The sequence below is a fragment of the Dendropsophus ebraccatus genome, chromosome 15 (genome assembly GCF_027789765.1).
Source record: "Dendropsophus ebraccatus isolate aDenEbr1 chromosome 15, aDenEbr1.pat, whole genome shotgun sequence".
In the NCBI taxonomy this organism is placed as follows: domain Eukaryota; kingdom Metazoa; phylum Chordata; class Amphibia; order Anura; family Hylidae; genus Dendropsophus; species Dendropsophus ebraccatus.
In genome coordinates, this window is record NC_091468.1 from 27873384 (window position 1) to 27891937 (window position 18554).

Below are 18554 nucleotides of genomic sequence, written 5' to 3' on the forward strand. Positions count from 1 at the left end.
GAACTGGATACTTTATATTCCCTGTCACCAATGACCCTGCGTCGATTTTACAAAATATATTCATTAAGGAAAAGAAAGGACTTGATCATAGCAAAATAGGGAGAAGGGATTACATTCAGAAGGCAGCTCTATGTAGACAGCGGGAACACAATAGTTACACAAGAAACACCTGCCCAGAACTTTATGGGTGGTAAGAGATAACAAGTATTCCATGATTTAACTTTCAGGCACAGCATGGACCCCTGGAGAAGGGGTGGGCTTGCTAGTATACAGTTTAGTCACATTCCACTACATAACACAAGCTAAGTCTCTGCCTTCCACTAACTAATACATATACAAATATATGATCAAATGGAGTGAAGTTGTTAGAGATGACAGTGACCATTTAAGTCACGCATCTATAAATCTAAATGGTGTCCCATGTCTGAATACACCATATTGTATACTATTCTTTGTATCTGGTGCTAAAACTACTTGATAAAGATGAGATCTAGCACCTACACAATCCTAAAAGTGATAATAGAAAGCATGATAACATAAATTAAATGAATTCCTCCAGGATGTATTAGGTAGGATTCCCAAAGTTAGAGATATCTTCAGTGTATGGATTCACAGGAATTTCTGTACAGCTGCTGCCAGAGCTCAAGTTGCATGCAACGTGGAAATTGCTCCATCCTTCATACACTCTTTTGTTCAGGGCTTAAAGTGTTACTGTCATATGGAGAAACTTTTGAAATGTCAAAAGTTACTAATCACATCAGGTCTCACTACTGAGACCCACTGCGATCCTGAGAAACAGCCTGGGAAGGGGGGGTGCAAGGCAGTGAACCCCACTCCCAGGCCAACAGTGTGGTGAAGCCCCCGGTAGATGTTGTGTCGGAGCATTGGCCGGTCACTTGCTAGATGCTGAAGTGTGACTCCACTTCGGTGGTGGTTGGCCGAGATACAGCCGGACCTTAAGGTGTTACTTCATGACACCAGTGTTGGGAAGGCACACAGGTGTGATGGCACGCCTGCTTTTATTTTACAAGGCCGGTTGTACGTTTTTCTTCTGTGGTCAGTGTCCTGCCGGGCTGCTACGGGGTCCCTTGGGATAGTGTAATCACCGATGGCCAGAGCGGTGTAGAGACCCTCCCGGACTATCGGAACTGCCACCCACAGAAAGGGGAAGTATCACAAGGCTGTGGTGTACACTGTGTTGGTGTGAGAAGAATCACAAAGTCTCTTTAGCATAAATAACTGAGGAGTACATGCTTGCAGTAGGTACAAGATTATGACAAGATTATTTCTCTTGATAAAACATTTGATAGTACACTGAATCACACTTGTAGACAAATACTTGAGAATACAGCAACCGATTCTGCGACAGGAATGTTGTGTTGATACTAAGAAACAGAGTAGCAGAGAGGAGGATGTTGTGAGAGTCCCAACCCAAGTAGTACTGTGCTTTGCCGGGATGTTGGAGGATGAGTTAGAAGAATACTTGGAAGAAGAAGAGAACACCTGTGCCTGTGTATTGACCTTTTGTTGGTCTTCACACCACCTTATGCCCTCTAGATTTAGCTGAACCGTCCTAGGGGGTGACACAGGCCCCAGACCTTGTTACCTGGGATGAGCAGAATGCTGAGGATTTCCTGCTGACAACCGCGCTGCGAGATAGAGTTCCTAGGCTTACTGCAACTTTGCTCTATCTAGATAAGTTCCTAGCTTCTTTGGCTTTTGTGGATACTGTCCTGCACTGTGACTCTCCTTGTCCACGGCGTGGGTTGAGGTTGTCTCTGCCTTGTCCTCTCTTAGAAGGGGTTTAACACTGCATAGTGTTGTGTAGCGTTACTGAAAAGAAGAACTGTTTGCTGTCTTGCGTCCTACCATACGAGGCTCTAGCTAAGACTGACCTGAGAAGGGGACCTGGCAGGGGCCAGGGCCCAGATAGGACCACTGTAGAGAGCTATCTAGCTTCTGTCCTTCCTCTACAATGTCCAGCACGAAAGACCCTAGCACTTCCCAGACCCTAGCACTTCCCACCACACAGTGTGACTTCACTGTGAGTACGTGAAGAGTGCAAACAGAAAAAACAAAGAGAGAGCAAGTGCAATAAGTACAATAAGTACAGACTTTTACGAAGGGTTTATATAACAGTAACACCCGTGGTAGGACACCATAACAGAACATCTGACTCTTTGGCTCCAGAGACTGTAATGAAGCGAATGAGTAAGATTTGATTGACAGCCAGGGACAGGCTTGCTGCCACGCACTCCCCCAGGTGAATCTTTGGATCACAGCAGGTCTCAGGAGTGAGACCGGGTGCGATCAGTAACTTCTGACATGTCAAAAATTACTCCAAATAACATTAACACTTTAAATACTGGGTTTTATTTAATTAATGGTTGTTTATATAATACTGGATTTAGATTTTGATGAACCCACCTGCTGACAACAATGCGGTATGAAAGATAGATATGTCTATAAAGTAATAATGAGGTAGAAAATACATAAATGTACAAGCACAGAGATGCATTTACTATATGGTTACCTTGAAGTTGTCTTCCTCTATACATATCTTTTGTTTTGGCTGGATGGGCTCTTGCTCCATTATCACACTTTGGTTGTTCATACCTAGAATAGCAACAAGTCATCTTCAGTTTTGCTTCACAATAGTTACGAATGGCATAAAGATCCTTGTACAAGACTCTTCACTCCATATAATCACAAATTTTGTAAATAATCCCCACACCCTGGGCAATAGAAGTTTAAATAAGTTATTAAGATAAGGGGAGCGTTAAAAAAAAATCATTAAATCAGGGTGCAGCCTAGTGTCCAATAATGGCACTCAAAAATACTACAAGACAAGGCTATGTTCACATTTGGTAAGAGACCGGCCATTCCGTGACCCGGCTGGTCTCAGAAAAGATCATCCCGGCCGGTACTGCAGTGATCTTTAGCGGCGCTGAGTTCTGATGCGGGCGCATCCATGCGCGCTCACATCAGAACTCTCCACTGCACACAACGGAGAGTGCGGCTCCGGCCGCACTCTCCATAGTGTGCACTGGCAGGGTTTTCTGCAGCCGCTATTCATTGAATAGCGGCTGCAGAAAACTGACTTGTCAGTTTCTTGCGGCACTGCTAGGGATCCTGGACGGATTGTATACCATGTGTATACTGTACACTCCCTCAGCTTGCAGCACTATGTAAGTTCCGTACTAATCATGGCCGTTGCAACAACGGCCGTGATTACCGCGGAACTTACGTTGAATGAATATGGCCTAAGGTAGACACTATGGAAATAGTCGCACACACCACTAAGTACTGAAAAAATATATAGAAACCTATTACACACAAGCTTAGATTGTGGGTAAGGATTGAACAGCGTTAAATCATTCTTATACAGAGTTCCCCTTTAATTAGGTACATATTTGAAATACATATGAATAAGCAACATGTTATTTATGATGTGTGTGTATATCATGCAGAGAATGCCCCAGAAAGACATTACATAATAAAAAGCAACAAAATATACTGTATGTTCACACACTGTAAGATAAATGCTAAATATGACTGTAATAAATCAATGTGTGAACAGGTGGAAAAAAAAAACTGCTGGTAGTAAATAATGAACATGTTAGTCAATCAATTACGGACGTTATTCTGTATTGTGTGTGCACTGCCGGACAATTTCCCATTGACTTCAATGAAATGCATTATTAGGCTATGTTTCCACTATGAGGGCAAGTTGTTGTACAAATGATGTCTGTTACTATGACATAATGGCTGATATTTGGCCTCAAACAGCCATAAAAAGACATTGTGGGAACACAGCCTTATATTGAAAATATGACCATCTTTTACCTTTATTTTACAGTGGGAACATAGCCTAAAAAAGTAAGAAAGACTGCCCTAGGATTTCAGGGGCATATTTTTTTTGAAGGGTAAAACACTGTATGCTGTGTGAATCTAGCCTTACAACAATTTTATTCCCTATATATGTTTCTGACAACAAAAATTTTTTCTCATGTATATCATAATTGAAAAGTTATTGTAAAATACATAACGCTATGTAAAAAGTCTGCACAAAAGACACTATATTCAAAACTAAGCAGCTTATGTGCATTAAACCATGATGCCCGCCTTATAATATGCTCAGCTAGATAGCACTGTAGGATCGGTTTCCTTTTTCATTTCTAGTTTCTACTTTTGTATATCCAGCTATTAAATACCAAGTGCGGTGTACAGTGCAGTAAGTAAACGCTAAGCAAAGAAAGTAATGGTAGACAAGAAAAAGGAATGGAGGCAAGCTATCAGTTTAGGCAGGTATTCGGCAATCTGCCAGGAACTACATTAGCACTCAACTGAGAGATTTCGCCTTCATTATTTTCTTAAATAAAGAGGTCATCCGTAGGTATCAGAATACAGACCGAGCCCAACTGTAATAAAAGCAGCTTCTATTCCCATTATTGTGGAAGGTGCATGGAAATAAAGGGCAGTTGCAGCAAGTTTTTAGAATCCTAAAATCATTTTTTCTTGCAGATCATTTAAGATTTTTATCGAAAACTAACCATTTTTTTTTATCTCTGGAATTTAGATTCTCTGCCTTTTCCTGCTAACTAAAATGCACAATCGTTACTTTGCATATCTTATTGTAATTGTATTATTTTTATGTCACTGTATTTTTTTTTTTTCGGCTTTTTTCAGTGGTACTGTATATATCAGGGGGCTCCATGCAGCAAATAAAGGGAAACTTCACCATGGAAGGGAAAAATATGCTGCAGCTGTTTTTTGTTTTGTTTTTTTTAGATTTTTTAAGTAGTTATGTTTAGCTAATTGTGTATTAGTTACAAACGTTGCAAAAAAAAATTTTGTTACTAAACTAAATTTTTTTTTTTTGCAAAGTTTTAAACCAGTTTGTAAAGATAGCGGACGCACAATTTAATACACACACACACACACACACACAAAAAAAAAAAAAAAAAAAAAGAACCTGCACTCTTCCAGAAAGTTTGGCGAACCTGTTGAGCGAAACTTTTGAAAAGTTGTCACATTTCTAATTTTTATCTAACAAGGTTTTGATTAAAAATCCTCTGATAAGTCTCTGATACCTTCTTCACGCACAATGGCCCAGATTGAAATGGAGCAGAGTGATGGCACAATTTGCACAATTTGCTGTGCACTACGTTTTTTATGTACTTTTCTTTCTTCCATATCTTATAGATGGCCTCTCTCCCCCCCTTGTAGATGGCCCTCTCCCCCTTCTTGTAGATGGCCCCCTCTCTTTCCCCCTTGTAGATGGCCCCCTCTCTTCTCCCAATTGTAAATGGCCCCCTCTCTTCTCCCCCTTGTAGATGGCCCCCTCTCTCCCCCCCCTTTTAGATGGCCCCCTCACTCCCCCCTTGTAGATGGCCCCCTCTCCCCCCCTTGTAGATGGCCCCATCTCCCCGACCCTTGTAGATGCCCCCCCTTAAAGATGGCCCCCTCTCCCCTCCCTTATAGATGGCCCCCTCTTCCCCTCCCTCCTTATAGATAGCCCCTCTCTCCCCTTATAGATGGCCCCCTCTTTCCCCCTTATAAATGGCCCCCTCTTCCCCCCCTCCTTATAGTTGGCCCCCTCTCCCCACCCCTTATAAATGGCCTCCTCTTACCCCCCTATAGATGGCCCCCTCTTTCCCCCCCAACCTATTAGATAGCCCCTTCTCCCCCCCCCCCCCCCAAGTGCAGGCAGATGAAAAAAAACAAAAAAAAAACACAACTCACCTCACACCGCGCTCCCTCGTCGAGCCTCTCTCCTCCTGCAGCATCCGTCTGGCCCCGTATGATGCGTGGCTACTGGGGGTGTCCCGTCCTATCACCGGCAGCGCAGGCATCAGAGACCTCCACATGTGGCGGGGCTGGGACTTCCGGCACAGTCCGGAAGTCAGGGCCCCAGGCACACAGGGAGTTCTCTGATGCGTGCGCTGCCGTGGATAGGACGGGACACCCCCGGCAGCCACGGATCAGCCGGGGCCAGTTGGATACAGACTCTTCTGACTGCAAGCAAAACAATGCTTGTGGTCACAAGAGTGATTGATGGGGGGCCCCGCGGGGCCCCCTTGTGGCGGGCCTGGTAGTTACGCCACTGATGCTCACCTATCTTGCCAAGTCCATCAATGCTTCTTTGACCACCCTGCTGCTGGTGTTTTCTTCCCTGTAAGACACAGCTTTCCTGATAAGGTTCCCAGCACGATGGAGCCAATCCCTGACCCCCGAGGTGACCTGCACACTACTGCTGAGGCCACTGTATGGCTGCAGTGTGTTTGGGATCCGCAGAACCAGAAAGTACCCTGAGCCAGCAGGGAGTTCGGCCATGGTGAGCTTAGTGTCTCTTTTATTATAGAAGTCTCATATGCTGTCTTTCATAATGTAAGACAATCCCTTTACAAACTGGAGGAGTTTAACATAGAGACATATTTATCAGCTATGACCACATCCGCTGCCTGCTGATAGTGCCATGAGAGTACATCGTTTTTGTCAGCTCTCCCTTAACTGTACACATGAAAACATATAGAAGACAGCATCCCTTCCTTGCACAGTTGTGCATCCCTTTTTGTGTTTAGTCATCATCAAATCACATATTCCAGAATAAAAACTTGGCTTGGTATGACGTTTTAAGTTTTGCCACATAATTTGACCAGTAAGAAAAAAAAGGAGAGTCTCTTCCTCCTGACTCAGAGTCTTGGAATGTTTTAACTGTGCATCTCCCCTTCATTTTGTTAAAATGATGGTGTCAGTTTCTGCAAATCTTATAAACAAAAGCAACATTTAGAGATGAGCGAACCTCAAGCATGCTCGACTCCATCCGAACCCGATCGTTCGGCATTTGATTAGCAGGGGCTGCTGAAGTTGGATAAAGCTCTAAGGGCCCTATTCCACCGGACGATTATCGTTCGCATAATCGTTAACGATTAACGATCTCAAACGACCGCTATGGCGAAAGACCAGAAAACGTTCACTCATTTCCATGGAACGATAATTGTCACTTATGATTGTATTTACGATCGCTTTTTCTTCGCTATTTCTTCGCTATTGCTTTCGTATCTACTGCGAACGACCAAATGACATCTTATTAAATGCGAACGATTTGCGAACGTTTTGTGAACGAGCAACGATAAAAATAGGTCCAGGTCTTATAAAGCGATCAACGATTTCTCGTTCGATCATTAATCGTTAACTGCATTTCAACCGAACGATTATCGTTTAGATTCGAACGATTTAACGATAATCTGAGCGATAATCGTCCGGTGGAATAGGGCCCTAAGGTTGTCTGGAAAACATGGATACAGCCAATGACTATACCCATGTTTTCCACATAGCCTTAGGGCTTTATCCAACTTCAGCAGCCACCGCTAATCAAATACCGAGCGCTCGGGTTTGGATGAACTCGAGCATGCTCGAGGTTCGCTCATCTCTAGTGATCATGTGTCCAGTAAGGCAATTTGGAGCACATGGGGCAGGGCTACTGCAACTTTACAACTTAGCAGTTGTATTTGATTTGGCCACATTCACTTTAGCAGCGTTATGAAATTGTAACAAGCGGCTTACCTTGTGGATGTGCCAGGTATGGGTCGTCCAGTGTCCACAAGGACACACCAGCAGTATCCTGTAGATGGGTGACATTGGACGGGCTTGTATAACCCTCCATTTGCACATTCAGGAATAAATACATTGTCATTCTTGGGTTGTCTGGCTTCTTCTAGTGCAGACTGGTGTTCCTGGTCACAAGATGATGCTGTGCAAATTACAAAAACAGTAAAAATAACAATTTTAGAAATACTGGCTTTTTAACACTGAGTATTATGTTGTTTCAGTTCAGACAAATAGATGGAGATTTTTATATCAGTGAAATATATGAATCAATTTCAAAGACTCTCTTTACATTACATTCAGCCAACATATATGGGTTTCAGCAGACAAATGCATGGGAAAAGATTATGCTTTTGGTACAAGTGTATACATTATTGTAAACTTTACGTATAACTAAATCGAAAAGTGTAAGGTGACTGCAAAGTAGTAATATATTTCCAGGCTTTATTTAGTTACATTTGACCTACCGTGATTCCCTTAAAATAAGACACCCCAACTAGCCTACCAACTAGCCTAAAGTAAGGCACCCCCCCTAAACTAAGGCAACCCATGAAGGTAAGGCTGCCACCCCCATTGCCACCTCCCGCCACTCACCTAATCCCCTTGTGGACCTTCACAGGCGGCGCTGTAGGCATACTGGTCCATGGCCCCCACGTCCTGCCACACGTCCAGGCGCACACCCTGCTGCGCGCTCCAGGTCCCACTGTTGCTTCTTTAGTGTAGGAACACTGAGGACATTGGTGAGTATTCCAGGGGGTGCTGCGGGGAGAGAGTCAGGGTCGAGGGCCCGGGTGAGGGCCGGGGTCAAAGGCCGGGCAATAAGACATCCCTTAAATGTAGTGCCTCTTTGGGAGCAAAAATTTATATAAGACACTGTCTTATTTTCAGGGAAACACGGTAGTACACAGCTTAGAAGCTGATTGGAGTTTTGGCAAAGGAAGCACACCTCCATTTTATTCCATGTCTTTTTTGATTAGGGTCTAACCACTGATTGTGTGGTATGGGGAACAGAGCTGTTGCTAAGGCTTATAAGGCCATTCAATTATAATGGCAGATAGTAGTGTGATCCTGGCTGTCTGTCACTATCCCTAAGACATAATGTGTGCGCCCCCCCCCCCCTCCCTCACACACACCATAACCCCTCAATGCTGCCGACATATATATACATTCCTACTGCACAAAGCATCGGCAGTAGTAACATATATAGCCATATGGCTGACATGAAGGGCTTACAGAGGACCTGTCACTAGTTTCATGCTGTACATACTGCCCTTAGCATAAGGCAGTGGCTGGTTCTGTTATTAGGACATATGATTCACACTGAACGTCTGTGTCCATTCATAGGAATTATAATTATGACTTCCCCTTAAAAAAATGATGAAAAAAACGAAGTGTGAACCAAGCCATCGGGGTGGTCCACTAGCCCTGACAGATCTCTATTTGCATACGGGGAGGGATCTGTCAATCATGGCTTGTGGACCCCTCCTACAATTACCCAGAGCTTCATTATCAGCTGAAGTCATAACTATGAATGGTTACAGTCCATACAGGTAAATGACATATTCCTATGATAAGGGAACCTGTGGTTTTGGCAGCATGAATCCAGTGACAGATCCCCGTTATAGAATGTATTTAATGTGATCAGGAGAAACGAGAAAGTAGCCACAACATGATGTTTAGCTCTTCTCTTCTCCATAACCATTAAAAGTAGAAGTTGTAGAGGGTCACAACGTGTGGCGTATGGTTTGTATCGCGTAAAAGAATCAACAGACGTTTGTTTTTTAAGTGAGCTGAGGAGTGCTGATCTTTCTTTCAGTCTTGTGGTTAAGGTCTCTTTATGACTCCTGTGATCCATCCTTGGCGGCGTATGGAATATTAACAGGCCAAACGGAGACTCCCGCTGCTCTGATTAATTTTGCACACATGCAAATGATCATTTTAGACTCAATAACAGTACAAACAGACAAATAAATCTGTAAATGAAATATCTATAAAAGAATTGTTTGCTCTCACATGGAACCGGGAGATTACATGGCTTAAAGGGGTACTCCAGCATTTTTTTTTCTTTCAAATCGACTGATGTCAGAAACTTATATAGATTTGTAATTTACTTCTATATAGAAATCTCAAATATTCCAGTACTTGTCAGCTGCTGTATGCCCCAAAGGAAGTGGTGGATTCTTTCCAGTCTGTTCTCACTTCTGCCACCTCTGTCCATGTCAGGAACTGTCCAGAGCAGTAGCAAATCCCCATAGAAAACCTCTCCTGCTCTAGACAGTTCCTGAAATGGACAGAGGTGGCAGCAGAGAGCACTGTGTCAGACTGGAAAGAATACACACCTTCCTGCAGGACATACAGCCATTGATAATTACTGGAAAACTGGAGGTTTTTGAACATACGTAAATTTAAAATAAATACAACTTTCTGATATCAGTTGATCTGAAATAATAACATTTTGAAAGAGTTTTTCTTTAATACTGCCCACGTCATGCACACTCACCGTGGCTAGTCCAACAGACCTATCTGTTTCATTCCAGCAAAGTTGCATTTATTACTCCTTCATAACTGTAACTGGGTATCCATGATCAGATGACCTGACCCACAGATTATCATAGTGTTTAATGTGTCGGAGGAGCCCTCCTGGCTCTTAGACCCCTACCATCTCCTCCCCACCCAGCTTCATCTGTATACTACTGCTGCCATCTCAATAGGATTCATGATAGTTATACACCTCCCCCGAGGCTCTGTTCACACTTAGCATTTTTGCCATGAATTATACTATTTCACTAAATATAGAGCCAATCACAAAAAGCACAGAATAGTTAACAGAGTTTTGGAAAATTGAAGGAAAAACAAAAATGCAACAAATGAAGAATGAAAATGTTCCTAAAACACTCAGTTCTGATTATAGATCAACTCAATCCCCCTCAATGCCAAGTAAAAACACACCTCGAATAAGAAAATGCATCAACTGCACATAATGTGAACTGATGCCAACCAACTTGTGAATCTAATCAGTTGGGTGAACTGGGATGAACTCTAGCACCAGTCCAGCATGATAAGACCTCGCCCCCACACACACCTCTCACTTTCGCAAAGTCAGAGGCTTTATGGGAAATGTAGGGAAACTATTAAAGAGGCCCTGTCATTTCAACAAACTTTGCACAGAGTAATAGTACAAGCGAAAACTAGAAACTTTGTTATATATCTTATCAGACAAAACATGCATCCTCCTGTTGTCAAGCATTTTCCCTTTCTAAACTGTCTTCTTCCACTCGGAAAAATCAGCTCAGTCAAATCCTGTAACTAGCTCAAGGATTAAGTTACAAGGAAGGTAACTGAGGAGATATGGCTTCCATCCTGCTGCTGCTTTTGAGGCTCTACACAAGACATAGAAGTGCAGGACGTCCTTCTCTGTGTGTGCAGATGCATAGAGCTTAGGGTCCGACCGCCAGCTCCACCAGGAGAACTATACATTACACAGACACACAGCTTTCAGTACAGTAGCGCAGACATTTAAACTGTTTTGGAGCTCACAGCATCATAAAAATACATGATGCCGGGAGTTCTGTGATTCCAGTCTGTAGCTCTTCTTCTATGCACAGACCGTAATCATGGAACATGTAAATACCCTCTAACATAAGGAAAATTATCCAAATCTGTAATCATACCAACCTGCAGAATACAGATAACATATCAGTTCTGCTGCAAAGTTAAGTCTAAAAACATATATCCAGATATAAGTGTGTAACATAGCAACTGGTGTAAACTGCCATAGCAACCAATCACAGCTCAGTTTCCAACTTTGCTCAAATGAAGCTGAATTGTGATTGGTTTGCAAACGTTACGAACTTTGAGAAAGTTTGTGACGAATCTAATAAAAATGGGTAAGAACAAAAATTGAGATGTAACCTGTCCGATATGGATAAATGTTTGTGGACAGTATGACTAAATTGAATGGAATACACACTAATTAAGTGTAAACGATAATTGAATATTAACAGTAGTTCAGTGTGGAAGCAATTCATAAGATTACATTCAGCGGAGCACACACTGAAGCAGCGATGTGATCTTCCATGCACCCGATCTTAGCCCTGCTTCACTGAGCTCTGTGGATATAGTCATTGGCTGTATCCATGTTTTCCAGACAACCTTAGAGCTTTATCCAAGTTCAGAAGCCACTGCTAATCAAATACCGAACGTTCGTGTTCGGATTGACTCGAACCCGAACCCGGTTCGCTCATCTCTAGTTGGTAACTTTTTAACCACATGTAGAAGTGTAATCAACCGATTACAGGACCAGGAGTCGAATCCACACCAGAATATAGTAAGCGCAGGAGTATATAAAAATGCACACAGCGGTGCAGCCAGGAATCATCCAGAGGTAGATGGCATAATATATTCTTTATTACAACGCGTTTCGGCCCTATATCGTCTAACATGGGCCTTTATCAAGTCTCCCCTCTTCTTTTTAACCACATGAAATATGGCATATCTGTTTGTAGCAACCTGGATATGACCTTGTTCTAATATGGCAGCTTTTAAGATGGCAGTCATGATCCGGACATTGCCTAAAAAATAGAGATGTCATTTTCCCATTAGTTTCTGAAATAAAAGGGTGTTGTGAGACTTTGGACCCTGTAGTTGGAAGTCCCATTCATCATATGGGAGCATGGTTAGGGCTGTATGCCTCCAGCTGCTCTTAGTTACATCTGCCTAAAAGGAGCAATTCCTATAATAAGATTAAAGTCCAGAAATGCTTTATGCAACGTCTTGATTTATTCCCCATTTCTATATATGATACAAAGAATTCCTAAGACAAGGTACAGTATCTATCGCTTCAGTAATTCTTGTACGCAACCTTGTAGTATAGAGCATTCAGTGTTTAGGTATGTATTTATATATTTTTATTTATATAGTACACACTTTTATGAGCATGTCTTCCAAAAGACACAGTTGTTGACCACAAGGATTAGGTAATGTTTGTTTGGAGGGATAAAGTCTTATTTATACACAACCCCTGGCTTTACAATAGCTTATTCATTACATAGGATTATTTTTGCAGTTTATTTTAATGATACTACTGGTAAACTCCAGGATGAAGTTACACATTTAGGTGTTATCGTACTGAAAATATATTTAACCTGTTGAGGACCGCATCCTATTTTGCGGTGTGTTCCTGCTCAGACATGTACAGTTACCGCCGTGGAGGAAACGGGCACAGAAGCTGCCCACGTTCCATCAACAGCAGGGCTTAGCTGTCAGTGATAGCTGCCGAGACCTGAGCCGAGCTCAGATCCCGGCTGTTGAACCTATAGATACTGCAACTGTACAGCCCCGAATTTGGCAATGACAACAGGAGGCCTCTCTGTGGTGAGACAGTAAAATAAAAGTATAAATGAAGTGAAATAACACAAAATGGTAAAGTTAATCCGCCACTGCATAGATAAATACATAGTCCTTCTGGATGGGAATCAACTGCTTCAAATAACCATAAAGACAGATCTGCAGCACTTATCAAATCTTGCGAGATATATTTATTACTATTATATACTATTATACTTATCACATACTACTTTGTGATCTTTATTTTATACTATCCATTAAAAACAATAAAAAATACCTTATAAAAACAATAATGGCCTGCGGTCACCACATGCACAATAAAGACAATATCATTTACCTCCAAATAGTATAACAACTAATGTATTTTGCACCACTAACAATCACATGAATAGTACAGTACAATCATGTAAACTGGAACTGCATTGAAAAATTGTTAAGACCAATCCGATATGAAAGTATTTATATAAAGTGCAGCATATACAGGAAGGATAGTACAGTACTAGGATAACAATATAGGCTATGTTCCCTCAACATCTAGTTTACGTTAAAAAAAAGTCTTTTATTTTTAATGACTGACGTTACTAATGATCATGATAATCAAAGTATATCTAGTATCAGTGGATCATGCGTTTCAGGGCTCTTAGACCCCTTTTCAAGTACCAGAGACATCATCCAGTTGATGTCTCAGTTGGTGTCCCTGGTACTGGAAAAAGTCTAAGATCCCTGAGACATCTACTGAGACTTCAACAAAAAGATATACAATGATCTGGACCAATGGATGTCTGTAACACTAGAGATATAAGGGTTCTCCTTGGATCTCTGGATTACCCTGTAGATCTCCAGCACCACCACCACCTCCGGCATCTCGTGGCTACCGATCCCAGTGGATTACTGGGCAGGGCTGCTTAAGTGCCATATATGTTCTACAAGGTATGGTGCTTTTAGGGCAGCCCACTGATTGGCTACGCGGGACGTCTAGCCGGAAACCCCAACAAGCCAGATCCTGGGGCAGGTTCAGTATATGCTCCAGCCGGCAGGGGGTTAACGGGGTGGTCTGCTTACATCCTCGCAGTGGGATGTCCATCTTCCCCAAAAAAACTGCACGCAATGGATCCACAGCGGATTTTACTGCGAATTTGCAGCGAGAAAGCCGCTGTGGATCTACCCTTAGGGGGACATGTATTATCCGGCGTACGGATGATTTTGGCGGAAAGTGCCGATTTGCACATTTTTTTATTCGCAAATGGCCGATTTGCGAATAAAATATTCGCAAATCGACACTTTCCGCCGAGTACGCTGGGGGGCGGGGAAGGGGCGTGAAGGGGTGTGAAGGGGGCGGAGCGGAGGGCACGGACTCAAGGTCCGCGTGATTCACCATCCGTTCCACCAAAAGATAAGCCGAAAACCTACTCCGGTCCTCAGCTGGCGTAGGTTTTCGGCGGTGCGCACCAGAGCGCACGGGATTTATGTAGAGGCAGTCCGCCTCTACATAAATCCCCGTAGCGCCGGACTTAATAAATGTCCCCCTAATAAACGCTGGACTTAATAAATGTCCCCCTAATAAATGTCCCCCTTTAAACTGACCTATCAACTTTCACTTGCATCTTTAGGCTATGTTCACACTATGTAAAACTATGGCCGTAGTTTTGCAGTGTGTGACATAGCTTTATGTTGAATGGGATCCCGGCTGGAGCGTACACACATCGTACACGCTCCAGCCGGGAGCCTGTGCGGCGCCGGAGCAAAACTGACAGGTCAGTTTTCTGCGGCCGGAATTCAGTGAATTCCGGCCGCAGAAAGCCTTGTCAGTTCACACAGTGAAGTGAGCGGCTCCGGCTGCTCGCTTCCCTGTGTGCTATGGGAAGCTCTGATGCGGGCGCGCGCTGATGTGCCTGCATCAGAGCTCCGCGGCCTGAAAGATCACCCAGGGTCACGGAACGGCCGGTCTCATACGTAATGTGAACATAGCCTTAAACAGTGTTGTATTGAATACTTAGTTTTGAAAGTTCTTGTAACAAATATTGTGTTTCTCTGAAAAATCAACACGCTGAACAGATCCCTGACACTGGGTGCTGAGCATCAGCCAATCAGGGCCAGACTTGTTATGCTCCGCCCCCACCTGCTCAGCACAAGCTTCAGGGGAGGCTGGAGTGGAAAGATGCACAGTAGGGGACACTGATTATGGGGGGGGGGATGAGGGCTAATTACAGAGGGCGGAAGGAGGTATGCTGTATGGGGAAAGAAGTACAGAGGTGGGTACAGTATGGGGACTACCTGCAGAGGGGGATGTATGCAATATGGGGACTACCTGCAGAGGGGGGGTGCATACAGTATGGGGGAACAACTACAGAGGGGAGAGAAAGGTATACAGTAAGGGAGACTAACTCCAGAGGGGGGAGGGATGTATATAGTATGGGGGGGTATACAATAGAAGGTCTAACTACAGTGGAACTTAGAGTATAGAAGCAGGGGGACAGCTATGGGACATACAGTATGGCTGCTATCTACCCTATAAAGTGGGGCCACTGTGTAGGGGCATAATACAGTTCTGCAAAAGTAAACTCTACCTCAAAAACAAGCCCTAGCCCTTTTTAGGAGAAAATAAATAACATAAGACCCTGTCTTATTTTCAGAGAAACACAGTAGTAAAATCCAAGGGGTTGCTTTTGGCACAACCAGTCAAATAAAGCAGATTCTAAATATTGAACTTTTCCAGCCAGCCGGCATCTCAGAGAGCAGAATTACTGGTATTCCAGGCACCTAATGATGCCATTTTATTAACATTAACATAGCAGCTGCCCACAATGTCAGACTATTAACACATCTCCTAGTTTTGCCTCAACAAAAATAAGTTTATTGTAAAAATGGTGTTGTAGAAGCATTTATAAATAGATTTACTCAGAAAAAAACAGAATTCTTGTTAGCAATAATTCCACTCCGTAACACGGCCGCCATCTTCATGTTATGTTATGTTTTCTTTCTTTTGTAAACCATAGCAAAATGTTGGGATTTCACTGACACTTGTGCATAGGGTTCTATGGGGTATCCATGTGTGAAGTACGGACAAATATAAGACATGTCCTATAATTTCCAGAGCTAATTGCCAGCATGGACACCCTATAGGAAAAATCCTGAAGAATATCTGTGCCCAATAAAATCCTAGGGGTGGATGGATTGAGTGAATTGCACTGCACAATGTGTGCGATTTTCTTCCAGGATCTTATACTACAGCTGGCGTGACTCTTATCACAGCTACCCATGATAATTATATAATTTTTTTAGCAGCTCCCTCCACACTGGTATAACGGAGGAGATGACAGTTCAGAGTCCCTAACTATATACCTATGGTCTCTTACCTAAGAATTATTACAGTAATCCCTCCAGCAGGTACAGATGGTATTTGCTCCAGTAATGTAATGGTGCATTTAGACAGAGAGATTTATATGACAGATCTTTAAAGCCAAAGCCAGGAACAGACTATAAACAGAGAACAGGTCATAAAGTAATGACTGAGATGTCTCGTCTTTTCAGATCCATTCCTGGCTTTTGCTTCAAAAATCTGTCTCTCTGTGTAAACGCACCATTAGGCTGAGGTATCGTAGGAATAATAGCAAATCACTAAGGGAGAGAAAGAAGGAGACAGCTCTGGACAGCGGGCAAAAGCCATGAAGACACAAGGGAGGGGACATAAGCATCAGAGAGCGTGGACTTTTTGAGTTTTTGTGACATGATCTGTACTTTCTGTAGGCATCTTGCTTGCATATATGCAACTTTTTGATTACTTTTTATTCAAATGTTTCTTGATGTGATCTGACCAAAAATCTGCAATTTTGCGCTTTGGCAGGTTTTTACGCTTACGTCGTTTAGTGTGCGGGATCAGGAATGTGATGATTTAATAGACCAGGCAATTCCACATGCAGCACCAGAAAATATGTTTTTTTTTTTTTAAACTAATTTGAACCCCACCAATGGACTCCTATGAGCAATACCATGTTTGCTCATAGGGATCAATGCAGTACATATGTGGCGCATTAATCTATGTAATTTGTGCTCGATTGCTGAGGGCTGTTGAAGCCAGCCTTAAGCAATCACCGAGACAGGATCAGCATCACAGCCAGTAAGTATAACAGATCAGTTTTCAGCGTTCGCATGGTAGGAAGCTGATCTCCCCACTAAACCATCATGGAGGGCTTTTTAACGTTTTTGACACTGGCATTTAAATAGTTACTTAGCGGGTGAGGCCAATCAGGCCGTACCAGCTAATAGCCATGGCCCTTGGCTGCTTGGCCCAGTACAGAAAGGGCTCACGTTAAAGGAGCAGTCCTACCATTTAAATAATCTGACAGGTGGCAGGGGAAAACATTATAATCAAGCAAGCTTACCTCTCTTCGTTTCCACGATGTACCATCTGACAGACTGCAGGACTTCCATCAGATGATGTCGTGACTTAGGGGAAAATGCCTTTCCCGGCTGATGGACAGCCTGCTCATCCAATAAGTGACTGGAGCAGCGTCCCGCCCCTGTTACTGGCTTGCTGAGTGTGCAGTCCATCAACTGGGCCATGACATCGGCTCTGCAGGAGATCCTGGAGCCTGGCGGGGATCCTGAAGTGGCAATCCAGCTCTAGAGAGTCACAGGGAGTGGTGAGTCTGGATAGTTTGTTATGTTCCCCCTGCAGTCACTTATAAATATTAAGGTCTTTATATATGGCCTGAGAATGATTTTGGCTCAGTCTTCTGGGTGAGGTTTACTCCACGTAAGAGAAATTATAGTTCTACCATATTGCTAATAACTGACTGCACCAGGGGCGTAACTACCACTATAGCAGCCATAGCGGCTGCTGTGGGGCCCGCCGCATCAGGGGCCCCATGGCCTGCTCCTGCAATACACTGGGCCCCCTGAGCCGTCATCATTTGCAGCACCGGGTGGCCCTGCTGGTCTCCTGGGTTTTGCAAATGTCCCTTTAACTGCAAGCACTCCTGACCAGAGCTAGCAGTTATGTAGTTATGACTTCACTTGACCGTTTAGTGGTCAGTCGGGGGGGGGGGGGCAATCAAAAGTTTGCTATGGGGCCCAGCCATTTCTAGTTACACCCCCGGACTGAACCACTGAAGTGCATTCACCTTCCTGCCCCTGTCACCTGTGTTAGAGATACTGAAAGATGCACAGTGCTCACCTGTAACATCCCCAGCCATCTATTCACAAGTACTTATGGCTGAATGGCCTCTTTAATAGAGTAACCAGTCACTTACAGATGCAAAAATTCAAGCATAAACCTTTAAAATCTCCATAAATTATCAGCAAAATATTGAAGAACTGACTCGCAAGCACAGAGCTATTCCATTGTCTGCCCTAATAGAAGCAGTTACCCGTACGTGCTGTTATAGTACAGTCCAGTCATCTAGAAGCAACAAAGTTTTTATATAGTCACAAAACTGGCTGGTGACTTGTTCCATTCTTCTCTTTTACAGCAGGGAATATATCATCCCACCTAGAATTAGAGCAGGCATCATTATATCAGTGGGATCTCTAGTCTATTCCCTTGTTACACACTTCTGCCCTTTTTCTTTATCCTTTATCATTTTAAAGAAATGTTT

At 43.2% G+C, this 18554-nt stretch overlaps 1 protein-coding gene across 1 annotated transcript in view; it reads right to left on the reverse strand.

Moving 5' to 3' along the window:
* The window catches only part of SMOC2 (SPARC related modular calcium binding 2), a 133695-nt gene that overhangs the window by 33657 nt on the left and 81484 nt on the right, over positions 1-18554 (reverse strand). The window contains exons 8-9 of the mRNA XM_069954411.1: positions 7570-7756; positions 2534-2616 (exon numbers count right to left, since the gene is read on the reverse strand). Of these exons, the coding sequence (XP_069810512.1) occupies positions 2534-2616; positions 7570-7756 (270 nt within the window). The remainder of the gene's footprint in view (positions 1-2533; positions 2617-7569; positions 7757-18554) is intronic.